This window comes from Paroedura picta, chromosome 12 (genome assembly GCF_049243985.1).
Source record: "Paroedura picta isolate Pp20150507F chromosome 12, Ppicta_v3.0, whole genome shotgun sequence".
NCBI lineage: Eukaryota > Metazoa > Chordata > Lepidosauria > Squamata > Gekkonidae > Paroedura > Paroedura picta.
In genome coordinates, this window is record NC_135380.1 from 35,522,103 (window position 1) to 35,548,778 (window position 26,676).

General features: G+C 44.4%; 1 protein-coding gene across 10 annotated transcripts in view; it reads left to right on the top strand.

Moving 5' to 3' along the window:
* Window positions 1-26,676, top strand: part of CACNA1B (calcium voltage-gated channel subunit alpha1 B) — a 388,158-nt gene that overhangs the window by 166,677 nt on the left and 194,805 nt on the right. For all 10 annotated transcript variants that reach the window (XR_013225991.1, XM_077306495.1, XM_077306492.1 and 7 more), the window contains exons 7-8: window positions 6,715-6,818; window positions 19,578-19,693. Coding sequence is in view for 9 of the 10 variants with exons in the window: in XM_077306495.1 (XP_077162610.1) it covers window positions 6,715-6,818; window positions 19,578-19,693 (220 nt within the window). In the remaining variant the exon portion in view is untranslated. The remainder of the gene's footprint in view (window positions 1-6,714; window positions 6,819-19,577; window positions 19,694-26,676) is intronic.

The following is a 26,676-nucleotide window of genomic DNA, read 5'->3' on the forward strand; positions in this document are numbered from 1 at the left end:
TGATGAAAATTAGCTAACCCAAAGTATAGTGCTGAGGGCTTCTGGGAGGAAGAACTGGATACAAATGTAATAATAAAAATAAGAACTATTTTGCAAGAATCCCCTACAAGATGGTTTCCAAGTTCCTTCCACTGTACAAGGGGGCCACCAAGGAGCATATGGCACAGAGGAGATTTTGGCTGCTTCCCCAGATGCTGAAGTTGGCAAAGTGCTAATAGAAGATGCCAGAAATTAATAAAAATTTCACAGTGGACTTTGCTATCCAGAGGGCCTATTCAAAACGGGAAGAACAGATTATTACTCAGGCCAATTTAGGGAACAAAGATAATAAGGAGTGAGCAACGTAATGAAAGGCTTTGTACATAGCCTTGCTTTTGAGCCAAAAAGGAAACAATTCTCAAGAAGAACACTTATAAAAGGAACAGCCAACAGTCCTATAATAATCATTTTGCTAGAAAGAAACCTCTGTGCCTTGGCTCAGCAGTTGTTACATCCTGCTCAAAATATTAAATTTACTTGCCTTGAGTATCTTTTTTGGAGAACAAACGGTTTATCGTGGGGGTTCATGGGACACATGGGTGACTGTATAGCATTTCAGGTTGTTTTTGAGTGCATTTTTGACATGCGTCTACAGCCTGCCAGACTGGCATATGAATCCCTGGTTGGGGCTTTTACTGGCCTGTTTAAGCAGTGAAATTTACGTGCAGATTTCTCTCTGTTTTTGAAGTAAAGGTTGAAGGTGCATGTGGTAGTCTTGCTGAAGCTTGGGCTGGGCTGGGAGATCTCTTGGGAATTCTTTGAACATTACCTCAAAATACATGAAGGAAGAAAAATGGGATATGAATGCAAAAAAGCTAGCTAACAACAGCAATCAGGTGAGAAGATCTCCCAAGTTTCGACAGCTTGCCACAGATAGTTTGCTTGTTCACATCTGCTCGAGTGGGCTCTAGCTTTTGCTTCAGAATATTTTTATAAGGCGCCACAAAACTCCTTTCTTTGGTGCAGTAGACTGACTCTGTCCTCCGGTATGCTTCAGTTCAAATATATGCCTGGAAAATACATCGTTTGTTATGTTGGGATACATTTGCGTATTTCAAGTGGTATTTGGGATTCTCACGAATGTCTAAATTCAGTATATTTCAAAACTTGTATGGGAATACCAGCAGTTACAACAGAAAGGCAGTATCAGCAGTTACAACAGCACAAATCTCACCCAACTCAGGAAAAGTGTCTCGCAGACATCAGGAATTTTGCTTGCCTTCTGACTATTCCAAGTCTCTTCTGACCCCAGGAAGAAAGCTCCTAGCTGGCACAAGCCAGGAATGAAGCCTAACAGAATGGCAGGTCTGATTAGTTTCTGTCCCTCCTATGTTGGGCTTTTCTAGAGCCTCCTAGACTCCATACCTACAAGTAGGGCGGTGGGGGGCACCTTGTTTCGGGGCTCATATAACTGGACCAATTTGTAAGCCAATTTGTATTCCTCACTAGGGAAAAAGGTGGGGCATAAAATCAAGCCAATAATTGGACCTCTTGTACCAATTTACCTGAAACTAAGGGGGTCTTTAATGGGCAGGCAACCTGCTATTTTAGTGTCATTTGGCTGAAAAACAGCCACTCTCCCTGTGTCTCCCATAGGGAATTTAAGTAATTCTGGAATCTCAGAAAAACCCAAACCCATGTACTGAAACGGTAACAGGGGACCCAAATGCCATCAGATTCCACTATCTATGCCCTTCCTGAAATCTGAAAGATACTTGGTGCTGCTGGTGCTGGTGGTGGTGGGGGGGGGGGGTTGGCTATACATTTCTACTTCCATACCGCTGTCATTTATTCCCAACCTCAGGTAAGTAATCTGTGACTGTATATTTATTGTGATAGGTAGTGAAAAGGGCTGTCATCTGGGAGGCTCCTTATTCAAATGATGCCTCTGCCCCAAAACTACTAATGTATAAAGTAAGGGTATCCCCTGTGTAAGCACCGAGTCATGCCTGACCTTTGGGGTGATGCCCTCTACCGTTTTCATGGCAGACTCAGTACGGGGTGGTTTGCCAGTGCCTTTCCCAGTCATTACTGTTTACCCCCCAGCAAGCTGGGTACTCATTTTACCGACCTCAGAAGGATGGAAGGCTGAGTCAACCTTGAGCCGGCTGTTGGGATCAAACTCCCAGCCTCATGGTCAGAGCTTCAGACAGCATGTCTGCTGCCTTACCACCCTGCGCCACAAGAGGCTCTTGTGTCCACTAGTGTATGCAAGCCCCTTAATCTCTGCCCTGCCCCTGCCACAACACGGGGATAAAAATAGAAACCTATCGGACCCATAATGCTCATGACATTTTTTTGTATTGCTGGAAGAAAGAGGCAGTAATACTCTGTCAAGGTGTTCTAGACTACCTTGAGACATCTGACAAGGTATCCCCGGATTCCCTGCAGCTAATGCTATTACTTTGAGGAACAGCATTTGAATTCCATGTGACAGCGGAGTAACAGCTGCTAAATGCTTTCACCAAACATCTGGAAAGTCTCTTCAGAGAGATAGCAGTGGAGCTTGAAGATTTTGGGGAAAGTACTACACCATCTTCAGTCTCAGTTGCATCTTTTTGCTTATGTTTGGACTGTGTATGCCCAGAGCTATGTGTAGGAAACAACTGAAATAAATAAAGCATAAGTAGCTTTGCTAATTAGCAGAAGTGGCAAAGAAACCTGTGAAGCTCTAACGAAAGGTAAACTGTGCTACATTTTGACATGGGAAGAAGTTTTCCCTAATGGGAAAGTGCCCCTTTAGAGTAAGATTACACTTACTCTAAGCCAGAATCAAGCCATTGTGACTAGCAGGCAAATAAAATTGGAGCTAACGGGCTCCTGATGGAAAGCCCTATGTTGATTCGCATCTAAATTATTTTTGTCTAGCTTGATATCCTACTGCAGTGCAGTTGGAAATGACTGACATTTCGTAATGTTCTAGATTATTGGTTGAGCAGTAATTCTTAAAACTGTGGCATCTGGTCTGCTGCTATTTGTGGAATTTCAAGTGGCTATGAAGGATCCTAAGAAAAATTGCTGGGAAAAGTTGAAGGCAGTAGGAAAAGAGGAAGACCAACCTGAGATAAATTGTTGCTTTAAAGCAGTGGTTCTCTACCTGGGGGTCGGGACCCCTTGGGGGTTCTAATGACCCTTTCACAGGGGTCACGGCAGGGCAAGCAGCTTGGCCAAGGGGGGGGGAGGGCTCCATGCACACAACAGCCTTGTGGGGTAGATGGAAATAGAGCGTTCACCTGTCTGGAGCAGCGGAAAAGAACGAGATCGGCATGGTGGGACAAGAGGCAGAACTGAACTGAGAAACCCCGGGGAAAAAAAACAATTTATATACAATCATGAACAATGGATCTTCACGCCATTGGTCAGTTTTGGTTTAATTTCTGTGAAAGAACCCTTGCATAATTTTATGGTTGGGGGTCCCCACAATATGAGGAACTGTATTAAAGGGTCACGGCATTAGGAAGGTTGAGAACTACTGACCTAAGGAAGCCAAAGCTCTCAATTTGCCTCAGTTTGCAAGACCTGATCAGGGCTGTTAACCATAAGATGTTTTTAGAGGACATTAATTCAGAAGGTTATCATAAATGGGAAGTGATTTGACTGCTCTACACACATACACACACGAGTTTCTAAATTAGCATAAAAATTAGGACTTTTAAAGAACAAACAGTAGAAACTCCTTCTGTATTCCACTTCAGCTGTACAGTTAATAATGTGAAAGGAATGAGGAAACATTGCTAAGTAGTAGGTAGGTATACAGTCTACTAATTAATATTTTAGTGGCATGAAACATGTTCCTACACAGAACAAAGCAACATTGCTACTCAAGAAATATTCTCTTCACCGTGTATTGCCTCGGGCCAAATTGGTTGAGAGATCCATCATTAGATTGCTTAAGAAAGGGTTAACACTGGGGAAATGATGCAGAGGGAAAGAGTTAGCCCTGCCCTCAGGGTAAGGATCCTGATCTAATTAGTTCTCCCTACAGCTGCTTTGAAAAAGAAATTTAAAGAGATAATCGATCTCTATCATCTCTTTCAGTTTGATCATCTCAGTATAGCTTCATCGAACTGCAGGAAGACTTGACTTAGAAGTCTTTCAAGTGACCTTCCATCTGGTGGTTCAAATGTAAGCAAATCTGGTGGCTGACAAAGAGCAAGCCAGCCCAAATAGCTGTCTCCCATCCCACAAATTTTAAGATCGGCTGTTAAAAAGGAAGCAGCCAGATTGCAAAGGGCTGCTTCTTAAAAATGACGATCAGTGAGATGAGAATGCATGGCATTCACTACTTAGCAGCTGTTAAATGGATGAGGTGGTTTTTCCATGCATTGGAACACACCGGGAGCCTTCTGTCTGCCTTGTGTAATGCCATCAAAGTGTTCTGAGTATTTCATTTTTTTCATCTCCTTAGTATCGGATGAGCTTTGTGGTTGGGGGACGAGTAGTGTAAACAGTCACCCAAGCATTAAACCATTAAAGTATTTTAACTGTAGGCATAGAAATTGATTTCATTTCTTGGCATCTAGCCCTTAACGAGCAAGATGAGAAACAGCGGGAGATTTCTTGTCTATCGTCCTTTGATGAGCAGTTCATGCAGGGTTAGGAGAAAGAAGGGTTCATAAGAACAGTAATCTCTGGGGTCAAGAATGTTTGGTTGATTTCTTCATGCTACTATGCAGAAAATCCTGCAAGGGTTTTCATCCTCTCACATGCATACCTGAGCATAAGCTCTCTGTTCATCAGACAGATGGGTACACTAAAGTCTTCAAAACATAAGGTGCTGGGGATCTCGAAGCGTGAATTGGGAGCGTGTTCTGCTTAGCCTGGAGAGGAGATGACTGAGAGGGGATATGATGACCATCTTCAAGTATTTAAAAGTGTGACATATGGAGGATGGAGCAGAATTGTTCTCTCTTGCCCTAGAGGGATAGACCAGAATGAAAGGGATGAAACTAATTCAAAAGAAATTCCATCTAAACATCCGGAAGAAGTTCCTGACAGTTAGAGCGGTTCCTCAGTGGAACAGGCTTCCTCGGGAGGTGGTAGGTTCTCCATCTTTGGAAATTTTTAAACAGAGGCTAGATAATCATCTGAGGGAGAGGCTGATTCTGTGAAGGCAAAGGGGTGGCAGGTTACAGTACATGAGCGATTGGGATGTGAGTCCTGCATAGTGCAGGGGGTTGGGCTAGATAACCCATGAGATCCCTTCCAACTCTATTATTCTATGAATTGTAGCAGTGAGACCTGGGCATCAGACTCACTGCACTGCTACAGTAGCTTACTAAAGAAGGATGTGTCCATTCTCCTCTCTTCTATGCTACTAGTGCAGGTGGCCAAAGGGGGATATTGCTGACCAACACATGTTCCCCTTCTGAAGAGATTCACTCCCCCCCCCCATTCACTTGCAAGCTGTTTCCATTCACTAGACCTCTACTAAAGGAGGAAATCACTTTTCCCTACCCAGGTTTCAACCATAGTGGGAGCATCACAATCAAATAAGACCTACATATGTACCTTTATGTAGCTCTTGGAATTTGTCCAATAAATTAATCATGTGAAGTGTGATGGACCTATGTATGTAGTACTGTACACAGTAAATAAAGGACTGTACTTGTGTAGTGGCTGTTAGCTTGGTGTAGTGGTTAAGAGCAGAGGCCTCTAATATGGAGAACTGGATCTGATTCCCCACTCCTCCACAGGCAGGCAACTGAGTGACCTTGAGCCAGTCACAGTTCTCAGAGGTCTTCATAGGGTATTTGTTGTGGGGAGAGGATGGGTAGGTGATTGTAAGTTGCTTTGATACTCCGGGTAGTAAAAAGTAGGGTAAAAACCCAGCTCTTCTTTTTCTCTTATAACCCCACTTGGACACTTGGTGGCATCAATTTTATTTTATTTTTGTTTTTTATTTTATTACATTTCTCCCTCGTGGCACAGGGTGGTTTACAATATAAATTCACAGTTCACAACTCCATCCAATTTTGGTACAGTATATAAAACTCAGTAACGTGTAAATTTATAGAACTTCCAACTTGTAAACATTGTAATCATCCAGTTAACTATATAACTGTACAAAACTGTAACTTGATGAGGTGGCTGGACTTGGGGTCGCCTTGTGTTGTATTAGGTGGTGTATCTGGTGGGGGAAAGAGCCTCTTGTGGCGCAGAGTGGTAAGGCAGCAGACATGCTGTCTGATGGTCTACCCATGAGGCTGGGAGTTCGATACCAGCAGCCGGCTCAAGGTTGACTCAGCCTTCCGTCCTTCTGAGGTCGGTAAAATGAGTACCCAACTTGCTGGGGGGTAAAATGGTAATGACAGGGGAAGGGAATGGCAAACCACCCTGTATTGAGTCTGCCATGGAAACACTAGAGGGTGTCACCCCAAGGATCAGACATGACCCAATGATTGCACAGGGGATACCTTTACCTTTATCTGGTGGGGGAGGGCTCTAGGGTGCCCCAGTCAGTGGTAGGAAAGGTATACTTAACAAGGAGGTAAGGAAAAAGCTATTTTTTCCAACTTCCTACCATAAAAAGCCATTCACCTTTTTATTGTCTATGCTGCCCTGAAGGATATCAGCAAAAAAACAACCCTGAGCATGGTTCCTTGTAGAAGACACATGTAAAGTTAGAGTTTGTTTAAAAGCATTTTTTTTCTCTTTGTTTTTGTGTCTTTCCAGACGAACGATGCTGCCGGAAACACTTGGAACTGGCTTTACTTCATCCCACTCATCATCATCGGTTCTTTTTTCATGCTGAACCTGGTTCTTGGCGTATTATCAGGGTAAGATCTGGAGGCTTCATTGTCCCTTTCTCAGAATGTACTAGAAAAAAAATCTTTTTGGGGCAGCTGTTTTTTGTTTATGGATGGTACTTTGAAATAGAAATGAACCTTGCAGATAGAAAGTGCCTAGTTTTGTTGTTGTTAGGCTTTAGGAAGGATTTTCCTTACTGAGCAGAGAAAAACTGTAATTTTGTCTCTTGGGGACTAGAAGGAATAACACATGTTCCAACCACCAGGGACGTTCCTTATTTTCTGGTCCCTGGAAGGCACACTTCCCTGTTTTGGCTTTTTAGGAATGCCTTGTTAACATATTGCTAGTGTGAATTTCAGAGTGTCCCTCAGGGTTTAGCTGCGTAGCCAGGATTTCTGGAAGTTAAATCACAGAGTGGGGAGTGAGTACACCTTGTGTGCATGTGAACATTGGTGCACCATGCAATGCACAGCTTGCTATTTCATGCCCTGCAGCTGTTGAGATAGATTTTGATCTGCTGATATTGCCAAATAAATTAATGTAGCCTACAGCCAGTGGCATAGAGCAGGGGTAGTCAAACTGTGGCCCTCCAGATGTCCATGGACTACAATTCCCAGGAGCCCCCTGCCAGCGTTCGCTGGCAGGGGGCTCCTGGGAATTGTAGTCCATGGACATCTGGAGGGCCGCAGTTTGACTACCCCTGGCATAGAGCCTTTAGCCATACATAACGGTGTGCATTGGGCACAGATCCCTGGTCTGGGAGTTGGGCTGTTCGAAATTTGTGCCAGTATTTCCACCCATGAAATGTTGGAGGGCATGAGATGGGGTTTTGACTTCCATTTGTCTCTTTTAATTCTGTTTAGAATGAATATGTCAGCCTAGCATCTCTCTCCGATTACTTTCCTAAGCTTGCTTGCCAAAAGCTGAAGTGAGATGTGTGGAGATGGCTTTAGGCCTTGGCTTTTCTGGGATTTTTTTTGTAATGGGATATTAATGGGTGGGGAGGAGGAATAATTTTATCGAGGATTAGAGACCACAAATTGGGTGACTTGTTTATTTTTCCGTGTTGATGGGGGCTTATTTCTGTGCGAAACTTTTGCACGACGCCGGCACTGGAGAAGGAATCAGCGGCCTGGATCAGGTCAAAGCACTCGGGCAACGGCTGCCTGTGTTCCGTCAAAGCCGCCTGAAGGTGGAGGGTGGTTATTTTCTCAGCGCAGGCAGCAAGAGAGAGACGGCCGCAGCAGCTGCAACAGCGGCAGCATCGCCTCTAACTGTGTGATTGATGGAGACAGAGCCTGGTCCTTCCTGAGATAAATACCAACTATTAGTAAGGTCTGACTTCTCTGCCAGCTGCGCCTCTCCAGCCCTCCAGGCCCTCTCCTTTCCAAGTTCAGTCAGGAAGCAAGAGGGACCTCTGCTCCTTTGCCCAGCATAAACTTAGAAAGGCTGTTTGCGGAAGGTCAAATCAGGCTAGATGGTGCTGGCTTTGTGGAAGGAGTTTGCTGAAGGATTGCAAGCCATCCTTGGGATTCATCCAACCACCTTCCTTAAAATCAATGGTTCTCAACCTGCTTAATGCTGCGAGCCTTTAATACAGTTCCTCATGTTGTGGTGACCCCCAACCATAAAATTATGCAAGTGTTCTTTCACAGAAATTAAACCAAAACTGACCAATGGCGTGAAGATCCATTGTTCATGATTGTATATAAATTGGGTTTTTTTCTGAGGTTTCTCAGTTCAGTTCTGCCTCTTGTCCCACCATGCCGATCTCGCTCTTCTCCGTTGCTCCAGACAGACAAACGCTCTATCTTGATCTACCTCACAAGGCTGTTGTGTGAATGGTACCCCCCCTCCGCCAAGCTGTTTGCCCTGCCGCAACTCCTGTGAAAGGGTTGTTTGACCCCCAACCCTCACTTGAGAACCGCTGCTTTAAATCATTCCGTGTATATATTTCAGCAGTAAGATCATATTTCCTCCTCAAGTAGTGCTTTTGCTACCTGGCTTTGGAAGAGCCTCCACTTTGCATGGAATTACTCTTTCTGTCACAAGGGCTTTTCATTCCTAATTCTTTCTGGGACAATTTAAATGCTGCCTGTCCTGCTCTCTGAGTGGAGAATTAGAGCTGCCATCTATTTTCCTGCCTGTGATGATGTGCCCTTAACAGCAGTCTGATATGCAGTTGTTTATGGAGATGAAGTGATGGGGTGGGGGAATGTCACCTGATACATTTCCGTACATCAGGCTGCTCTTAAGGACACAGTAAAAAAGAAGAGTAAAAATTTGTCAGCCAGCCTTTCTTGGCCATTTTACCCTTGAGAAACTCCTGAAACTTTCTTCTGGCTTTGAGAAATCCCAGAAGTGATGTCAACAGGCCACACCTCCCTGCCACACCCCCAGAAGTCACATGTCACCCCCCTCCGATATGTCCAACGATAATATCCCCCAGATGTATGGCAGTCGGGGAGGTGGGGTTGGGATGATTAGTGCAGGGATGTGGTTGGGTTTTTAAAAAATATAATGTATTTTCATTACTGTATTGTACTCATCTGTTGTAAGCTGCTGTGAGCTGGTAGGCCAGGAGTGGTGGCCTAGAGACTCAATAAATAAATAATAAATGACATCACCCAGACACTCCCACTGGATATGTCATCATAGTTCATTTCCCCCACCCCCCAACACCAGAAATGGCCCAGTAGCCTGCTCTGCTGGGCTGGGAACAGGGCTGGGATAGGCATCCTCTGCTTCATCACCCCCTGCCCCCCCCCAAACACGGTTAAGTTAAATTGAGAGTATTTATCCCTATGGACTCCAGTTACCACCACATGTGACGAGCCTTAGCCAGCAAGGATTTTTATGACCAGGTCCCCACCCATTTCCACCCCCTCCAGGCCCAATATTGGCCACTTGGGGTGGGGTTGACATTCCATATATGGTCATATATAAAATGTAAAAAATATATTAAAATTTAATTAGCTCTTACCTTATCCGAGAAACCCTTCTGGGGCCATCCAGAAACCTCAGGGTTTCATGAAACCTGCTATAGACAATCTCAAATTTCTCTCCAACTCTAAAAGCACTGGAGAATCCTTTACAGGCTCAAATTGGCATGCTGATATAATCTAATCCCACCTAGTGGTCAGCCAATGGTATCTCCTTCTGTCAAGTTGGCAGAGCAGGTATGCAGTGATGGATGTTGTTAGGAGCCAACTGCTCTCTCTCTCTCTCTCTCTCTCTCTCTCTCTCTCTCTCTCTCATCAGCACTTGGTGGGCCTTCTTAAAGGGATTCATGGGTGCTACCCCAAAGGGTGAGAAGGTGGGTGAGAAGACATCATTGGTGACTTTTCCTGCAATTACTGCAAAGTTGTGCAGGGCAGGGCAGCATCTGGCATACTTTCCCAAGATTTTGGAGGTGATGGTTTAAGTGTTTCTCCTGCTATAGACCTCCTATGCACCTAGTTTTGGGTAGGTCAACGTCCAGTTGCATACATGAAGCACCCTTTTGCATTACAGCAAACTTTAGTGGGAAGGATGCTTGGTTTCCAGGGTTGTGGGACTGCCACCTATTTCTAGCAGCTTCTGTGGGCAAGTGGTATGAAGTGCATTGGTGCATTCTAGGTAGCATCTGGCTGTTTTAATTCACTTGGGAGTGGGGAGTATTTGCTTAGTAGAAACATCTTGAGTTTGGTGTTGTTTTCCCACATGTCCTGGCATCCAATGCACAAACACAGCATTCTCACTCTGTGGGCTTTGGTTAATGCAATAAAATCACCTGTGGCCAGGGATTGGGGCCCTGTGAGTTACACATCTCAACAGTATTGTTGATTAGATGGGGATTTCGCCACCTAGACGATTTTAAAGAACTTTTGAATTTGTGACAGGAAAGATCCCAGTTGAAGTATGAGAGTTCCCCCCAAATAGAAAGATCTCTGATTTAAAAATAAAACCTGTGGTGGATGCTGCCCCTACCAAAAGTGGCACTGATCCAAATTTAATTGCGTCTTAATATTCCATTCTGCCCACCCAAGATTCCTCCTGGCTCAGATTGGATTTCTCAAGATAATTAATAATTATCCTCCTTATCACGATTTCTTCAGGTACTGTGATTATGAACACAGTATATATTTAAGGAAGGGGTTTCTTGTAAGTCGATAAAAACTTCTGCACCTATACATGATTTTTCTCATTCAATATGAACAATACGCAGATGCCAGAAATACAGTAACATTACATTTAGATGTAATGACAAGCTGTGGTTTGAATATCAGTTCTGAAGGTGCATGTGTTTCTGTCTTGTCTACACATCCCATTTTATCCTGCTCTCCCTGCAAGAAACTCAGGGCAGTATGGATAGTTCTCTGTTACTCCCCCTTTTTCTGGATCTCTGTAGTGTAGAAGACAAATTGCAAGTATACCCAGTATTTGCGAATGCAGTGCAAAATGCTACAACAGAAACTTCTTGAGTTACAATGGGTAGCACTACCAGTATAATTCGATATTCAGTAAACTTGATAACACTGAAAACAGTGAATAACGTATCATCATTAAAAACATTATAGCATATTAATTGCTACCAAAATTGAGAGCCAGTTTGGTGTAGTGGTTAGGAGTGCCGACTTCTAATCTGGCAAGCCAGGTTCAATTCTGCACTCCCCCACATGCAGCCAGCTGGGTGACCTTGGGCTCACCACAGCACTGATAAAACTGTCCTGACCGAGCAGTGATATCAGGGCTCTCTCAGCCTCACCCACCTCACAGGGTGTCTGTTGTGGGGAGAGGAAAGGGAGGGTGATTGTAAGCCGCTTTGAGACTCCTTCAGGTAAAGAAAACAGGCATATAAAAAACAACTCCACCTCCTCCTCCTCCTCCTCCTCCTTCTTCCATTTAAACAAAAAAAAAATTGAAAATGTTGGGCATGTCTATAGTATAACAAAATATTTCTTAGGGGTTTTTCCCCCCAGTGCTGCCAGGGCTGCTAACTGCAGGTTGGATAATTATTGGAGATTTGGTGATGGAGGCTGGAGATGGTGGAGTTTGGGAGGGGAAGGACCACAGTGGGATACAATGCCATGGAGTATACTCTACAAAGCAATTGTTTTCTCCATGGGAACTGCTCTATATTGTCTGGCAATTAGTTGTAATTTTGGAAGACCTTTGGGCCTAACCTGGAGGTTGGCAACCCTAGTGCTCCCCAAATTTCCCAACTTTTCCATTGGAAAAATTGAAAAAGTCCTCAGACTTCCTCATAATATACATTTTAATTGTGAACCTTGCTTTAAGAAGCATTTATTCATAATAAAAGATAAAACATTTCATAGGACCTTCTTTTCAGGGTTCCCCTAAGTTTCCCAACCTTTCTGTCGGGAAAATTCAAAAAAGTTGTCAGGGAAAAATTGTGTGTTGTTTAAATTCTTCCACAGATGCTTGGGCTTGGTGGGAGGGTTATAAAGTTTCCTGTTGGTTCTCATCTGCCTTGAGTCTAGATCAGGGGGTAGTCAACCTGTGGTCCTCCAGATGTTCATGGACTACATTTCCCATGAGCCCCTGCCAGCAAACGCTGGCAGGACTACATTTCATGGACTACATTTCCCATTAGCCCCTGCCAGCAAATGCTGGCAGGGGCTCATGGGAATTGTAGTCCATGGACACCTGGAGGACCACAGGTTGACTATCCCTGATAACTGAAGGAGTAGTGACTCACAAGAGCTCATCTCCTGCCACAAATTTTGTTAGCCTTCAACGTGCTGCTGGGCTCCTGCTCTTTTCTGCAGCTAGCACGGCTACCAATCTTAATCTGGCTTGATTCTTGCAGAGAATGTTGGGCAATAAAGAATAATTTCCTATTCAGTTCTATGAACCCCTGTAGGACAGAACCCCTGTAGGACAGCTGAGGCTGCAGCACTGGCATTTGTCCTAATATATCTTTAAATGGAGAGTTCAAAACTGACCATTATAGAGAAAAGCTGTCTCTCTCCCCGCGCTGCAATGCATCTCCTCTGTACAGATCCAAGCACTGCAAACCCGCTGCCACCTCTGACTCCTCTTTCTAGGTTTCTGTGCTGCTTGGTTTGCTACCTTCCTGGTGGTTCTATTGTTTTGCCAGCCAGGTTTCTTCCCACAGAGCCAGCCTCTGGCAGCTGCTTTTGTGTTGGAGCAGAAAGATTTTCTGCCATTTGCTCGCTCATCTTTGCTGACATGAATAATTCAGCTGCTGCAGAATCTTAATGCAGAAGGACTTTGGTGAGAGAGACCGAAAGCCAGCTTATTTGAGGCAACAGGACTAGAGCATCCCTGCTAAGCCTTCCAAAGATCATCTTGTGGCAGAGATGGGTGCGCGTATCTTTAACCACACTCAGAGATGAGCTGGCCCAATGGTTTTGGGAGACCTAGTCAAATTTTGACCTTGGCCACCCACCTCTTTCATCTGGTGCATATAAAGTATCTCCATTTCTACTTGTATCTGGCTAAGGGATCTTTGGCTCTTGCAAGCATATACCCAGAAAAATCTTATTGATCTCTGAAGTGCTACTGGACTCTGTTCTAACTGTTCTACTGCAGACTAACATGGCTACCCCCTGGGGCCTCTCTTACTATGCCTTAGAAACCCTATCATGGCTGCCTTCTCACCTTGCCCCCTTGCTCCTGGCCCTTGGAATATGATGCACTACCGAGCAACGACAGGTCATGACACTAGGGGAGGACTGACCTGGTTCCATACAGTGCAGCCAGCCAGATGTCAGGGCCTTTTGGCTTTCTTCCACCTCTGATACCACAGATGACCTAGTAGCACTTATTCCTCAACTAATAAGCCATAGCAACAACAACTGAAATAAAACCAAAATATTTCCAAAGATTTTCATAGAGAAAATAACAATCCATAACAGTCATCTAAAATAAATCGAAATAAAACCACTTTACAATCCAAATGGCTAATGACCTAAAGTAGAATTGTTGGTCAACTATATTTACATAGGACGCCTCATCGATATCTTTAGTTTTATGAAACCTTGCCACTCGGTTTATCCCTATCTGCCAGTAGCAATACTAATTTATTCTGATCTGGTCTTCCCAGGAAACAAGATTTAATGGTCCTCAGAAATCTTTTACACTCGGCCTCAGATCTTGGATACTGGAATATGACATGGGGAGACAATGGCAAATGTGTTTTGTAAGAATTGGTTGCCTGCCTAGGTACATTGCAGTTTCAGCAAAACAGCTGGAATTGCAACACAGCTGGAATTGCAGCATCCCCAGGAGGGACTACATGTTAAGGAGGATTTACTGTGCTCTTTAATGGACTCCGGGGAATGGTAGACGACAGGAAGGCCTGGAGGATCATTGTCCATGGGGTCGCGATGGGTCGGACATGACTTTGCACCTAACAGCAACTGTGCTCTAGAAGTCAAACCACAGAGCTCTGGAACATGAGAAATACTTTCCCCAGAGCAGAGATCTGCTTTTCGCAAATGCTAAGTTGTTAATGCTTAGGCTGAAATGAAGCATGGAGAACATTAAATGAGGCAGCTTCCAAGGGGAAATGTGAGCCATAAGGGTTTTTTTTCTCTTTTTTTGCAAAGATTCATGCTTATGTGCCTATGTCAGGGGAAATGTGAGCCTGCTGCATGAACAGTTTTGTCCTCCAGTTTATGCTACACAAAATGAGGATCATCTTCAGACAAACACTCACAATAAATAGCATCATTTGTTACATATGGTACAGGCAAAAGTGTAAATGACTCTCCCACTGAACAGTTTGGCTTGTTTACCATAGAATTTTCTCTTTCATGATGGGTTTTTAATTGATAGCTATACTTTCTATTACAGCTTCACTGAGCAAAATATTCCAAATAGCCTTGGCTGAGCTGAGTAATCTCTCTATGTTCCGTAGTTTTCAGACTTTCTGCCTGAATGGGAACCCTTTCCGTTATGTCATCTGAGACAAGAGTACGGTTCAGTAGTAGAACAGATGCTTGGCCCCAGGTTCAGCCTCTGACATTTCCTTTAAAGAAGTGTGTGTTGGGAAAGATGCCTCTCTTTCTAAAAAGACACTGACAGTCCAAGTAGATGATAGTGAACTCGACAGACTGTTAATCTAAGACCCTTTATGCACTGGATTTCATGCCGGGCTACAGGCTGGGGTTTTAGTCGTGGCAGGTTGCCCCACCTCTTCCTGCACCCACACAGGGGAGTATTTGGCCTGTTGCACCTCATCCGTCCCCAATTTTTGCTCCTGCACACAAGCTGGGGCAGTGAAGTTCCCAGTGCATAAACGGTCTAAGGCAGCTTCTTAATAGGAGGGGTGATAGCATACTTTGTATGCTGAAGGTCTAAGGTTCAGTTTCTGAAATCTCTACTTAAAATAATGGGCATAAACCTTTTTTAGTCTCTGACTTGGGAAGACTCCTGAAGTAGGTGGACCAACCATCTCTGTCGCTTCATATGTTTGCCTAGGAGTTCCTGCATGTGAGCCAGCTTGGTGTAGTGGTTAGGAGCATGGACTAGTATAATACGATATCCAGCTAAACCTGATAACACTGAAAACAGTGAATAACGTATCATCATTAAAACATTATAGCATATTAATTGCTACTAAAACTGAGAGCCAGTTTGGTGTAGTGGTTGGGAGTAAAGACTTCTAATCTGGCGAGCCGGGTTGATTCCATGCTCCCCTATATGCAGCCCTGAGCTTGCCACAGCACTGATAAAGCTGTTCTGACCAAGCAGTAATATCAGGGCTCTGTCAACCTCACCTGCCTCACAGGGTGTCTGTGTTGTGGGCAAAGGAAAGGGAAGGTGATTGTAAGCCTCTTTGAGACTCCTTTGGTAGATAAAAGTAACATATAAGAAACAACTCTTCTTCTGTTGCTAAGAACTCTGGCCTTGGTCGAAGTAATATGTACAAAATAATTTGGAAAGTTTGATTTTCACAGTAAAAGCTGTCCCCCCCCCCTGCCAGGTAGAACTTTTCAGTGAAGAAGTAGACAAAACCTCAAACTGTAAATTTCCTATGCATTCTGATTTCAAGTTAAGTGTTATTCCTGAAGGAATACCAGTGAATGCAAAAGATTATTTTTTCATGCTACAACGGCTGCTAGAATTTCAAAACCATTTGCACCTTTATATGGACTATATAAGTAAGTTTTCTGATATGCAATAGATAAGGAAACATTTGCAATTGTTTTTTTCTGTTATTTCTCCTTGATCTTATAATTTAAATAATAAAAATGTATTTTAAAAATGAAGTAGACAAAACATCTGTGCAAAACATCTGAGTGCTTGAAGTAGTTTTTGCATTTTCTTTGCCAGGGGTGTAGACAGTTCCTATAAAATAGTTTCTATAGGAACACACATTTAGGGTTTGCTAGGGGGCTTCATGGTTGGATCTCTGATACTGGTAGTATATGGGACCTAAATCTCAGTATTCTGCTGCCTCTAAAGCAGGGGTAGTCAACTTGTGGGCCTCCAGATGTTCATGGACTGCAATACCCATGAGCAAATGCTGGCAGGGACTCATGGCAATTGTAGTCCATGGACATCTGGACGACCACAGGTTAACTACCCCAGCTCTAGAGTTAAGAATGCTTTTGTGACTTTTAGAGGAGTTGCCAAAATTTGGGCAAAAGCAGAATCAGTGTTTATCTTACATGGAAACTAAATCAAAATTGTGAGAATGGTTTTGGCTTTACTCTACTGGAAGCTTCAGAAAAGTCAGAAAAATATTTTGATTCTACACTCCCCCCCCCCCAAAAAAAAAAAGAAATTAGGGGCTCTGATATAGAACCCTGACTGTCCGGCTACAACCACAATGTACCAGAAACAGGCTCAATTTTTCATACCTTTTACACCTGACACCGAGTGATTCAGACTGGCTCTGCTCTACCATGTACTGTTCAGAGCTCTTTGCCACTCCATCCATTTTTATTTCACTCCACCCTTCAGAAAACTTTATGCTGTAGGGTGCTATTGGCTGTTTTAACATATTGCTGTGCAGTACACTGCATCTCTCTTTTTGGGCACCATTCTACATGCAGCAACAGCTGCTTCCAAATTTAGCTTCTCACAAAAGCCGTCCATCTCCGTTGGCCTACTTAAGTGCCCCCACCTGGAGAATTCATTTCAACGCCTGATTTGCCCATTCCAAGAGGGAGAGAGACAGAGAGTTTATCAGCAAAGAAGGTTGGTCAGATTTGTGCCAGTGGCAGGAATTGCTTCTGATAGTTTCCATTGACTAGCAGGAGTCATTTTACTGATCAAACAAATTTCTCCTGCACTGACTTTGTCTTGATGAAGTGGTATGAAGAAAGGTGAGGTAGTGTTTTCAGGATTTATGTCCTAGATCTATGACAAACCATGGCAAATGACATTCTTATGATTCACAGTGGACTCAGGATGCTGCCATGCCGATGTGCTGCAGTGTTTTGTGATGTTGGAGTTAAATTTTTGCATTATACCCACTTTATACCCACTTTTGCATTATACCCATTCTGGACTAGAAGTGTGTGCATCCAGCTAATTTGAGCCCCCCCCCCCCCAAATATATGAAAAATACCCTATCAGTATTTTTTGGATAGTCTTGCAGCCAGATATAGATCAGGCTGAATTTAGGCTATTTGACTGCCAAAGCCTCCCAAAAATTTCAGGTTCATACCCATTCCAACTAGTTTGATCAGGGAACGAGGAGGAGGGTTATTCCATTGGATAGACACTGCTGAAACTGTCCCTAAAGCTTGCATTCTAGCTTAACGTTTTGCACAGTGCACAGCTCACCATGAACCTCTGGAGCACCATGAACGTGTCTGCCTTAAATCTCACCATTCAACTTGCAGCAAAAACTAAGCAAGGAAGGCAGTCTCCTGCCAATTGTATGCAATGTCTGATGCAGTGAACCAGGAGAGAGAGAGAGCGCCAAGGGAAAAGGTGACAATTTTGCTTCTCAAAAAAGAAACTTGATAAGTGTTAATTTTGGTGCTTATTGGGCAGCAAACAATTCTGTTGTTCTTGTACCCAAAGCACAGGGCCAGGGGTGAAGGGGAGGTGAGAGATTGAAAAGATGAGGCCAGGAGGAGAACACAGGGAGATCTGACTGCAGATATCAGCTGATGGCCATTCAAGGAGCACCGTAAGATGGCGCAGAAGCTTGTTGGTACAGGTCAAGCACTGCCTCTCCAGACCAAATGAAAGTGACAGTTTTGACAGGTGCAATGAAGATCATGAATATGAAGCTGCCCAGAGCAAGCATGCCCCCTTTTCCTTTTGCTGACAGTAGAAGCACTGAGCTTGTTTTGATTATGCGTTTGGATCATAGGTTTGGGAATTCGAGAACAAAGCTACAAGAAAGGCCAGTGAGTAGAGATGTTGTTGGGACCCAGTAAAATAGCAGCTAATGAGAAATAGGAGAATTTAGGCTTCTAAAAAGGAATTCCACTGGCCCCTCCAGTAAAGCTTTTGACTGACAGAACATGTCTAGAAGAAATAAAAGGGACTCTTTAGGGGGACTTGGCGAGCAGAATCTAGAGGAGTCATTAAGAGGTACAGGGGTGTGCACATGACTTTCTACTTTTCTCTGATCCCCTTTCCAAGGAAGTTTGCCTTGCCTGGACACCTCATTTCTGGTTTTCTTTCATGGGACCTTTTATATATAAAATGCTCCTGATGGTTTTTATTGAAGATGTCGGGAACAGATCTGTTTGTCAAGGGCAGGAGAGCTTGGTGTGTGTTGTTTTACGGTTTTGATCTCCTTTAATTTTAATTCTATATTTTATTTTTATTCATTTAATTTACATTGTATACCACCCTGAGGCTGGCGCAGGGTGGTGTACAACATAAAAGTTTAATACAGAAATTAATATACAGCTTAAGCTTAAAATTAATTTAATTTAATTTTATTTAATTTAATTTTATCTTTATTCTTTCTTATGTGCAAAGATTGTTTTTACATTCAGACAAGGAAATCAGACAAGGAAACCTGTCCCTTCTGTATTCCAAGGTTCTTATTTATTTATATTATACTTTATTTAATGAACTCCGGGGAATGGTAGAGGACAGGAAGGCCTGGAGGATCATTGTCCATTGGGTCGTGATGAGTTGGACACGACTTCACACGTAACAACAACAATACTTTATTTATGCCCCACTTTTCCCCTCAATGGGGCATTGTTCTTCTCTCCTCTTATTTTAATTTCACAACAACCCTGTTAGGATGAAAGTGAGTGACTGGCCCGAGGACACCCAGGAAGCTTCCATGGCAGAGTTAAGCTTCACATTTTGGTCTCCCAGATCCTAGTCCAGCACTCTAACCCCTGCACCACATTGACTTTGCAATCCCAGTTGGACTTTATCATGCCTTTAAAAAAAAAAGGTATGACTCAGCTCTGAGTAACAAGATTAGGAGAGTTCTTTTTTTTACATGTTGGGTGAGAGCTGTATTTAGGGCTGTCCCCCAGTTAAAGAAACCATATGCATTTTAATTAATCAATTATATCTGCAATGCAAATCTGCATATGATTAAAATAAGAAAAATATACTTGCTTTGTATTTAAGACTGTGACAAATCTGAGAGGGTTATTCTCTACAATGCCAGAGAAGGGGGAAGGCCTGTCTGACGGAAAGAGGAAATGCCTCTTTGGAGGTGGTGCCTGCCATCTGAAATGATTGGGGGCTATTATAATAAATATAATTTACATATTTTAAATATCAGGGGCACTTTTATAGTTGACCAATTAATTATAGTTAATCGGTTCATTGGCTGAACGTTGTATTGTTTCATTCCTTTGGTTCTTTTCCGGCAGGGAGTTTGCCAAAGAACGAGAGAGAGTCGAAAACCGCCGGGCCTTCTTAAAACTCCGGAGGCAGCAGCAGATTGAAAGAGAACTCAACGGCTACTTGGAGTGGATCTTTAAGGCAGGTAAGGAGGAGACAGTTTTCAGAAGGTGACGTTACTACAAACTGACTTGGTTTGCCTTATCCTTCAACCAGTTGACCCTGTCCTGCCATGTGGAGTTCAGCCATGCATGCTAAGAACCAAGGATCTACTTACTTACCTCCCAGAGAGCAAGGAAGTCCTTCCCTCCCTGTCTAGGACTCTTACACCGTATTGACTCCCACCAGCAAGTCAATTTCTTTTTATTATCTGTGATTCTGGTTGGCATTCAAACCAGAAATCTACGTATGTGTGTGTTTGTGTGCGTTGTGAGAGACTGAGAAAGAGGCTTTCCAGCTCTTTCCCCCTCCTCGCCTCCATGTTTGTTTTGTATCTCTCTGCCGGAGCTGTCCATCAGCACTGACTCCCTCTAGTTAACATACAAGAGCAGCACTTGGCAAAACACGAGTGAGCTTCTTCCAAGCAGTCTTCACTAACCAATGCAAATAGCTACACGAATCCTGGAAAGTACTGCAACTTAGATTATTGTGATGTGCTTTACATGGGGCTGCCTTTGACAAAAGCATCAGCTGGTCCAGAAACATCAGCTCATTCAAAACACGGCACACGTGGTATGGTCATTGGTGGAATGCAGGGATGGTATCACCCTATTGCTGAGATATCTGCACTGGCTGCCCATTCATCTTCAGGCACAAAAGTTAGTGCTTTTAAAAATCTTTAATGCCATAAATGGTTTGAGGCCAGGATGCCTGAAGGCCTGCTTTCTCACATATTGCCCAGCCCACCAATTACAATTTGGCTCCCAAGCTCTGCTTTCTGAGCAGTCACCTTCAGAACTTTGGGGCAATAAGATGCAGGGCTTTTTCATACTGGCATCTCATTCATGGACTGCTCTTTCCCTCTAAGCTCATCCGATGTTAGGCACCAGGCCAAAACTATGTTTACCCAAGCTTTTAATTAAGAGGTTGATTTTTAAACACTATTTTTGTCTGGATACTGTTATTTTAAGCTGCCAGGAGCCTGTTCTAGTGGTTTGTGTTTTTGTGCTGGGCTGGGATCTAATGATGGATTTTAACATATTTTTTAAATGTTTTGTTTTTATTATCTTTATTTTATAAGTCACCTCAGACTGGTTCCTGGAGAGGTGGCATAATTTTGTTCTGAATAAATAAATACTTGAGAATATTCCAGAATGCCAGGATGGACAGCGTATAAATGGAAAAATAAATAAAATAATTCATCTATAGCCATGCAAACTTAAATGGGCTCTGGGGAATGGTAGGAGACAGAAAGGCCTGGAGGATCATTGTCCATGGGGTCGCGATAGGATGGACATGACTTCGCACTTAACAACAACAACAATAACAATAGCCATGCAGAGTACTACAACAGAACATGGAGAAATATTTCACTGGTTAACTTATACTTACAAGAGCATCTGTAGTACCCTTCCTGAGAATGGGTCCAAGACTAAGACAGTGACTATCAAATCTTGTCCAGTGCCTTGACACTGACTGACAGGTTCTGTGCCATGTTGCCCAAAGCCTTGACTGTAATCCATTCGACCATGTTTATAGACTTTTCTGTAGCTCTGGAATTCCTTATAGACCATTTATGCACTGGAGGTTTCATGCTGGGCTGCAGGCTGGAGTTTTAGTCGTGGCAGGTTGCCCCACCTCTTCCTGTACTCACACAGGGGAGCATTTGGCCCTGTGTGCCTCATCTGCCCCCGATTTGTGCTCCTGCACGGGAGCTGGGGCAGTGAAGTTCCCAGTGCATAAATGGTCATAGTGAGGGAACCTGCTTTGAGCATGACTGTTTAGGAAAGATCATAGAAAACCTAGTTGAAGAAGTAATGGAGCAAAGCAGGGGAAGCCACAGGAAGTGGACGACTGCAAGACGACTCCAGATGTGCCTGTGATCAATATAACGACTGCTAGCATTTCCTGCCACAGTTGCTTCTGTGTAAAGGAAACTGATTCTCTGAATTGGCCCTCACTTTCAGATTGCCCCGGAACTAAGTTGGTCAGGCCCAGAGGAACAAAATGTATGATGCTGGAAATGTTATGACAAGGTGCAATGGCAGACAATTACCATAAAAGCCATCGGCCTTGTAAGGCTCTGTAAGCTAAATGGTCATTGTGAACGGAAGGTCTTGGCCAGCCTTCCTGACTGTTATTGCTCAGCAGGAATTGATTGTAATTAGCTACACTTTGCTTTATCTCTGCATGCCGACTCTGTGGTTTCCCAGTGTTCAGAAAAGAAGGCATTCATTTTATATTCCCATTCATAAAATGTGCCCTTTTGTGTTTATAGTGTTGGTTATTTCCAATTGCAGTTTTAAAATTTATACAGCAGGGTTTTGGAGGTTTTTTTTGTATATTTGACAGATCCTTTCAAGTCTTCGTGCTGTTTGTCCTCACAGTCCCCTGAGAAACCTCACTGGTTAACTTTTACAGACAGGGAAGTCATGTTTGTGCTCAGTGGTGCCCTGGGGAGTAGGGGCTCCCATCATGCAGTGTTCTTTCTTTGCAGAGTCATCATCAGCTTCTGTTGGCCCTTTATTTCCGTTCTTCTACACATAACCAAAACGTGCCATCTGCAGTCACTGGGTTTGGAGCCTGACTGCTGGCCCTCACTAAGGGAGTGGCTCAGTGTGGTGTTGCTGTCTGCTGCATGGTCCTCCTTCTGGAGACTTTCCCTTCCTTGAGAGTGATCGCTGCTCCTCTCTTTAGCAAGCCACCTGCAACTAAGCCTCTTTTCCTTTCTCCTGGCTTGATCTGCCTTCTTGTCAGGTTCTAGCCTGGGGAAGGGCCTCTTGTGGCTCAGAGTGTTAAGGCAGCAGACATGCAGTCTGAAGATGGTTCATTTAGGTAGGGGCCTCCTTGGAGCCAGGGACCTCCAGCTGCTTGGTATTGGAAGCACAGAGCACTCTCCGGGGTGGCCTTTCAGAATGTGAACCCAGGTCACTGTTATGAAAAGACCCCTATCTTTTATGAAGAAAAGGCAAAAAACACTCTCTGCCCCTGGGTGACCAAACAGCAGATAAAAGCTCCTTCTAATCCTACCTAAAACTATCATATAGTTCTCTAAGCATGAGGAAAATGGACCAGCAAGTCTCTCCAAAGTTAGTATAACCTTGTGCCAAGCAGGATTCTGCACCTGCTTATAAGACTCCTCAGTTTGCCAGAGAAAGCAAGTGGACAGTATGAAGAGGTTGCCTCTTCCTTGGTGGCTGGTTGGCTAGGCAAGCACCAGTTCCCAAGCTGGATACCGATAGAGCAATTCAGCTAATGTCTCATGTAGTTCTCAGCTGAGAGAAAGCAATTAAGCTCTTAGACTGAGACATCTAGGCCATTGTGACAAATGGGAAAATGTAACACTTAAATGGCTAAGGGGGAAGGTCTGGCATGTTTACTGGCAAGAAAGAGAGATTCTGGTTCTGACCCCCTGTGATTATTTACAGCACAGCAAGTTGAGGGGCATTAGCCTGTCAGATAAATCCTTTCTCAAGAGGTTTCCTTGTTGGCCTGTCTGAATTTCTGTCTTGCCCTATCTCTCAGACTCAGAATAGGTCATGGTATTTTTTTTTAAGGCTGTGACTGAATGTACTGTTTAAAGCAGTATGATGCTGAATTCTTCTCCTGCTGCGTGAGACAGGCCGTTCCTTGAGCAATGAGAAGGTCCAGGGGCACCACGGTTGGATTTCATTTAATTTAATTGTGGGAGCTTACAGTGTTCTGCAGGGCCTGTAAAATGGAGCTCTTCCACCAGGTCGCTGGATGAGGCTGGGACGCAAGGAAGATCTGCCCCCCCCCCCCTTATAGCAATGTGGCAGCAATAGCAAAATGTAACCAGCACCCTCTGTTTCCCATCACCCACCACCCTCTAGAATGGGTTATCGGAGGTAATTTATATAGACATTGTTGGAGTTTTTGCCGCATCTGTTTTATTGTTTTACTAGATCTAAAGCCCATTTCACTTGGAAATGAAATGGGTGCTAGATGGCCTGGGAGCAGGCCCACCCCCCACCCGAGGCTCTCTCGAGCCTTCTCCCGGCCGGCGGAGCGGCCTCGCCGCGTCTATGACGCAGCGAGGCCGCTCCGCCAGCTGGGAGAAGGCGGCGCGGCCCACCTCTCACCCGTGGCTGTCTGGGCGGGTGAAGCAGTCAATGGGGAGCCGCGCTTTGTGTGGCTCCCCATTGGCTGCTTGGGGCGGGATGGCCCCTCTGAGTTTTTATCCTGGACAGGGCCTGCCCTAACTCCTCCCACACTGCCCTTACTGCTTTATTCAGTTCGCGGCGTGAAGTGCCGCGGGGCTGTTTAAAGATTCTTTGTATTATTGTGTATTGGGGTTTTATGGATTTTACTGTACAGTTTTATTGGGGGGGGGGGGTTATGCTGTAACTTGCCTCAAACGTCTGGGGAGAGGCAAGTAACAAGTCTAATAAATAAATAAATAATAATTTGAGGACTGGAGACTTGATGCCTCTGAAAATCTGTTTTGCTTACAAATATAAAAGCAAAAGTAAGTAGAGGTAAACGGCCCTGCAGGACTACAGATCCACTTCTCCTTGTTGCTCCTCCAGAGAAAGAGGGATCTGTGTTGCTATTAGTACTAATAGTTTTGGGAGAGTGATTTGGGTAAACAGTTCAGCGGGGAAGGTTGAACATCCCTTTTCTCAGCGGCTCTGCAATAATCATTTCAGTTCAAAAAGAAATCAGAATACCACAGTTCTCCTGTATAATCAGTTATTTGGTTCCATGCCCTGAAGCTGCCTTCTATGCTCAACGTGAGTTTGTATTCTTTTAAAAATCTTGAAGATACAACCTCAATTGCATGTCTTTGCACTGTCATAGAAATACATTGCATACCATTTTCATCATGCCTCTTAGAAGAAAAAGAGTTGGTTCTTATATGCTGCTTTTCTGTACCAGGGCTGATTCTGCACTTTGTTTTTTCCATTGTGGATCCTGCTGAATTCAGATCTATTTGAACTTGGGTCTTCCTCCACCTCACCCCCAATATAAACAGAAACTGTTCTGCACTTGATTCAGGAAGCTCAGAGCGGGGAGGGGAGCCAAGCACAGCAGGAGTCTCTTTCTTTCTTTTCTTGATGGGGGGTGGACGGGTGGTGGGGTGGTTTTGAGGAGAGGATTGGAGACAGCAGAGGAGGGGGAATATATCCAAGAGGCAATCTCTGTTGAGGGAAGTTAGGGCTTCTGAGCGCAGTCACTTTAAGACAAGCCTTGCAACTGGGAACAAGGAAGACTTTGAACTGATGCCCTGGCCAATCAGGGAAGACTTCTTTGCTACAGCATTGGAGGCACTATCACCCTACCTGTCCCCAGAACACTTGGCCGCAGTGATTCATGCAACTGTCACTTCCAGACTAGACTTCTATAACTCACTCTATGCAGGCTTTCCCTTGTCTTTAACCTAGAAATTGCAGTTGGTGCAGAATGCGACTGCTAGGGCCCTCACAAGGTCATCTTGGATGGCCCATGTCCAGCCTATGCTGAGGCAGCTATACTGGTTACCAATTAGCTTCCAGGTTTAAGGTTTTGGTTCTTACCTTTAGGGCCATATGCAGCCTGGGCGCTGCATATCTGAGGGACTGTTTGTCTCCTTATGCCTTCCACGTAGCTCTTTACTCTGCAGGTATATATTTGCTGGTTATCCCCAGCTCTCAGGGGGCATGCCTGGCATCAACCAGGGCCAGGGCTTTTTCTGTTCTGACCCTGACCTTGTGAAATTAGCTCTCAGAAGAGCTGAGGACCCTGACAGAGCTGTAAACATTCCACAGGGCCTGTAAGATGGCGTACTTCTGTCAGGCATTTGGTTGAGGCTGTGCCAGGAAGATCGGGTCCCCTCCCTGTATAGGCCCATGTAAAGGTAAAGGTAAAGGTATCCCCTGTGCAAGCACCGAGTCATGTCTGACCCTTGGGGTGACGCCCTCCAGCGTTTTCATGGCAGACTCAATACGGGGTGGTTTGCCAGTGCCTTCCCCAGTCATGACCGTTTACCCCCCAGCAAGCTGGGTACTCATTTTACCGACCTCGGAAGGATGGAAGGCTGAGTCAACCTTGAGCCGGCTGCTGGGATCGAACTCCCAACCTCACGGGCAAAGCTTTCAGGCGGCTGCCTTACCACTCTGCGCCACAAGAGGCTCTTATAGGCCCATGTAGAGCCCTGTAAAGGCATAGCCCTTGGTTAACTGGTAAAGGGCACCTCTTCCGAGGACAATGGCGGATGTTGGGTACCAGTGTGCCCTGGCATTATAGGCTGCGGAAGGGGTAGGGGTAGGGATATAGATTATTTTACCCGCCATCGAGGACTATTGTTATTTCTATTTTATTGGGTTTTATTTTTTTAGTATAAACCGCCATGAGCTGGACTGTTTTTGGGAGTTGTGGTGGACAAACAAACCAACACACTTATTTATTTAATTGTTTGTTTGTTTCATTTTATAGCCTGCCGCTCTCAGCAAGCTGGCTCATGGCGAGTCACACTAAAAACCCCAATAAAATGCATGCATGCATGCATGCATACGGTATTCCTGCTCAGTCAGAACAGCTTTATCAGTGCTGCGGTAAGCCCTAAGTCACCCAGCTGGTTGCATTTGGAGGAGGAGATGGGAATCAAACCTGGCTCACCAGTTTAGAAGCCGCCACTCCGAACCACTACATCAAGCTGGCTGTTTTAGGGCATAACGGCATGATATGCCTGACACAAGTCAGGTCATGCCTGTGCAACTGGACTCCTGGCCAGACGGTCATTGGGGGGAGTCACCTACAAAAGTCCTGGTTTGCTTAGTGCAGTGGAGAAGTGCTGTGAGGGGAGGTAAGGAGCTTCTGGTTTCTCTCCCATCCTGTATTTGCGCGTGGAAAGGACGGGTGGGGTGTGTTCCCTCTTTTCTCTGGCTGCATGTGTTCTTCCGAGGCCTTGATGGGACTTCTTGGCTTTGATGAGAATTCTTGACAATGTGCCCTGTGCATCAGGTAGGC